The sequence below is a fragment of the Mandrillus leucophaeus genome, unplaced genomic scaffold (assembly GCF_000951045.1).
Source record: "Mandrillus leucophaeus isolate KB7577 unplaced genomic scaffold, Mleu.le_1.0 Scaffold193, whole genome shotgun sequence".
NCBI classification, from domain to species: Eukaryota; Metazoa; Chordata; class Mammalia; order Primates; family Cercopithecidae; genus Mandrillus; species Mandrillus leucophaeus.
The window spans coordinates 308216-310026 of NW_012101954.1; the positions used below are offsets into that span (position 1 = coordinate 308216).

A 1811-nucleotide genomic window follows, 5' to 3' on the forward strand; every position below is an offset into this window, starting at 1 on the left:
CACGAGGTCAGGAGATCGAGACTATCCTGGCTAACACGGTGAAACCCCGTCTCTACTAAAAATACAAAAAATTAGCCGGGCGTGGTGGTGGGCACCTGTGGTCCCAGTTACTTGGAGGCTGAGGCAGGAGAATGACATGAACCTGGAAGGTGGAGCTTGCAGTGCGCCAAGATCGCGGCACTGCACTCCAGCCTGGGCGACAAACCGAGACTCCGTCTCAAAAAAAAAAAAAAAAGAGTAATGTCACTGATTTGAATTCAAACATACAGTATGCTAGTTATTATTCTTTTGAGAATGAGCTCTTTTAGTATATTAATTAAATATTAAAAAATTAAATACTAATACATCAATTTAAATATATTTAATTTAATCAATTAAAACGTTAATATAATGTAATATATTAATAACATCAATATATTAAATTTAAAATATTCTACCTGCCCATGTTGAATCTTTTTGGGTGTTTGCATATTAATATTTCTAAAATATTTTGTAATCATCAGTGCACATATATAAACTCAATATTTTGGATATGCAGATGTCCAGTATATTTTTTAACAGGGTTCTAATTATAAAGAAAAGATACTGCATGAAATTACTTTTTAAATGTTTCCATTCCAAATTACTACTGGAAGGAAGCTGTCTTTCCCCTGTTAATCTGTCGGAGACCACCTTTTGCAATCTAATTTGTACCTACATTTTTAAAATTAAAAAACATTTTAATTATAAATAATTTTAAAACTTCTTTTTTTTTTTTTTACCTTTGTTTTACAGCAGTTATCACAAGAAACATCTGGGTATTTCTTACAAAAATCAGGATTAAATCCATTTTCACCAAAATAGGCCAAAAGCTGTATTCTCCTGCATTCCGTTATATTTTCACAGTAATGTACCATGCTATACAAATTATTGAAATGAGTTTCTCTTGTATGATGGTTTCCATCTTTTTCCACTGAAAGAGATGAAGAGTATAGTAAGACATACTTACAGGGGAAAAATAGAGAACATCACAGAAATATTTAGAATAGATTCATATAACTTTAAATATTAAATAAGAAAATTACTGTTAACAGCATTATGTCAACATGGCATTCTATATTATAATTAACTGAGTATTAATGTTCATCCTCAAGATTTTAGTATTATAGGAATAAATGTTAGATTTTTTTTTTTTTCAAATCTTCATTATCCCCAGTGATGATGGTTTGACTTATATTTGCTGTATTTATCAGTTGAGCATGTACTGAACTGAACATCCCGAGGAAGCAGAGCCTGAGATTATGGCAGTGGCCATGCACTTCTCTGAGTATCTGAGGTCAAAGTAGTTACAGCAATGGTTCCAAAATTGTGCGCCAACAAGCCCTGGGGTGCTGTGGTGAACTCACAGAGACAGAATATTTTAAATTTAAGGGAAACACCGCAATGCCTAACATCTGTTGAATATCACCCAAATTATTAGCTTGAGGTAGTTAATGGTATTAACATTAGATTGTGCTACATTCCTATTAGCAATATCTTATCTTTGCAAAGCTGGGTTTTTGGTAGTTGTTATGATAAAAAGAAGAATCTCAAGAAAATCAGTGTGAAACAGGAAATGAGGGTGGCAGTGTCTGATTTGATTCGAATGTGTGAGAACAGCAGTGGCATACTTTCCATCAGTAAGCAACTGTCGTTACTTAAGAATTTTAACACCAGGTATGGTGGCTCATGCCTGTAATCCTAGCACTCTGGGAGGCCAAGGTGGGCGGATCACCTGAGGTCAGGAGCTCGAGACCAGTCTGGCCAACATGGCAAAACCCTGTCTCTACTAA

The 1811-nt window shown here is 34.6% G+C and overlaps 1 protein-coding gene across 1 annotated transcript in view; it reads right to left on the reverse strand.

Annotated features, from left to right (window-relative positions):
* BLM (Bloom syndrome, RecQ helicase-like) overlaps positions 1 to 1811 on the reverse strand; it is a 112044-nt gene that overhangs the window by 23719 nt on the left and 86514 nt on the right. Inside the window, exon 16 of the mRNA XM_011978387.1 lies at positions 762 to 952. Within this exon, the coding sequence (XP_011833777.1) occupies positions 762 to 952 (191 nt within the window). The remainder of the gene's footprint in view (positions 1 to 761; positions 953 to 1811) is intronic.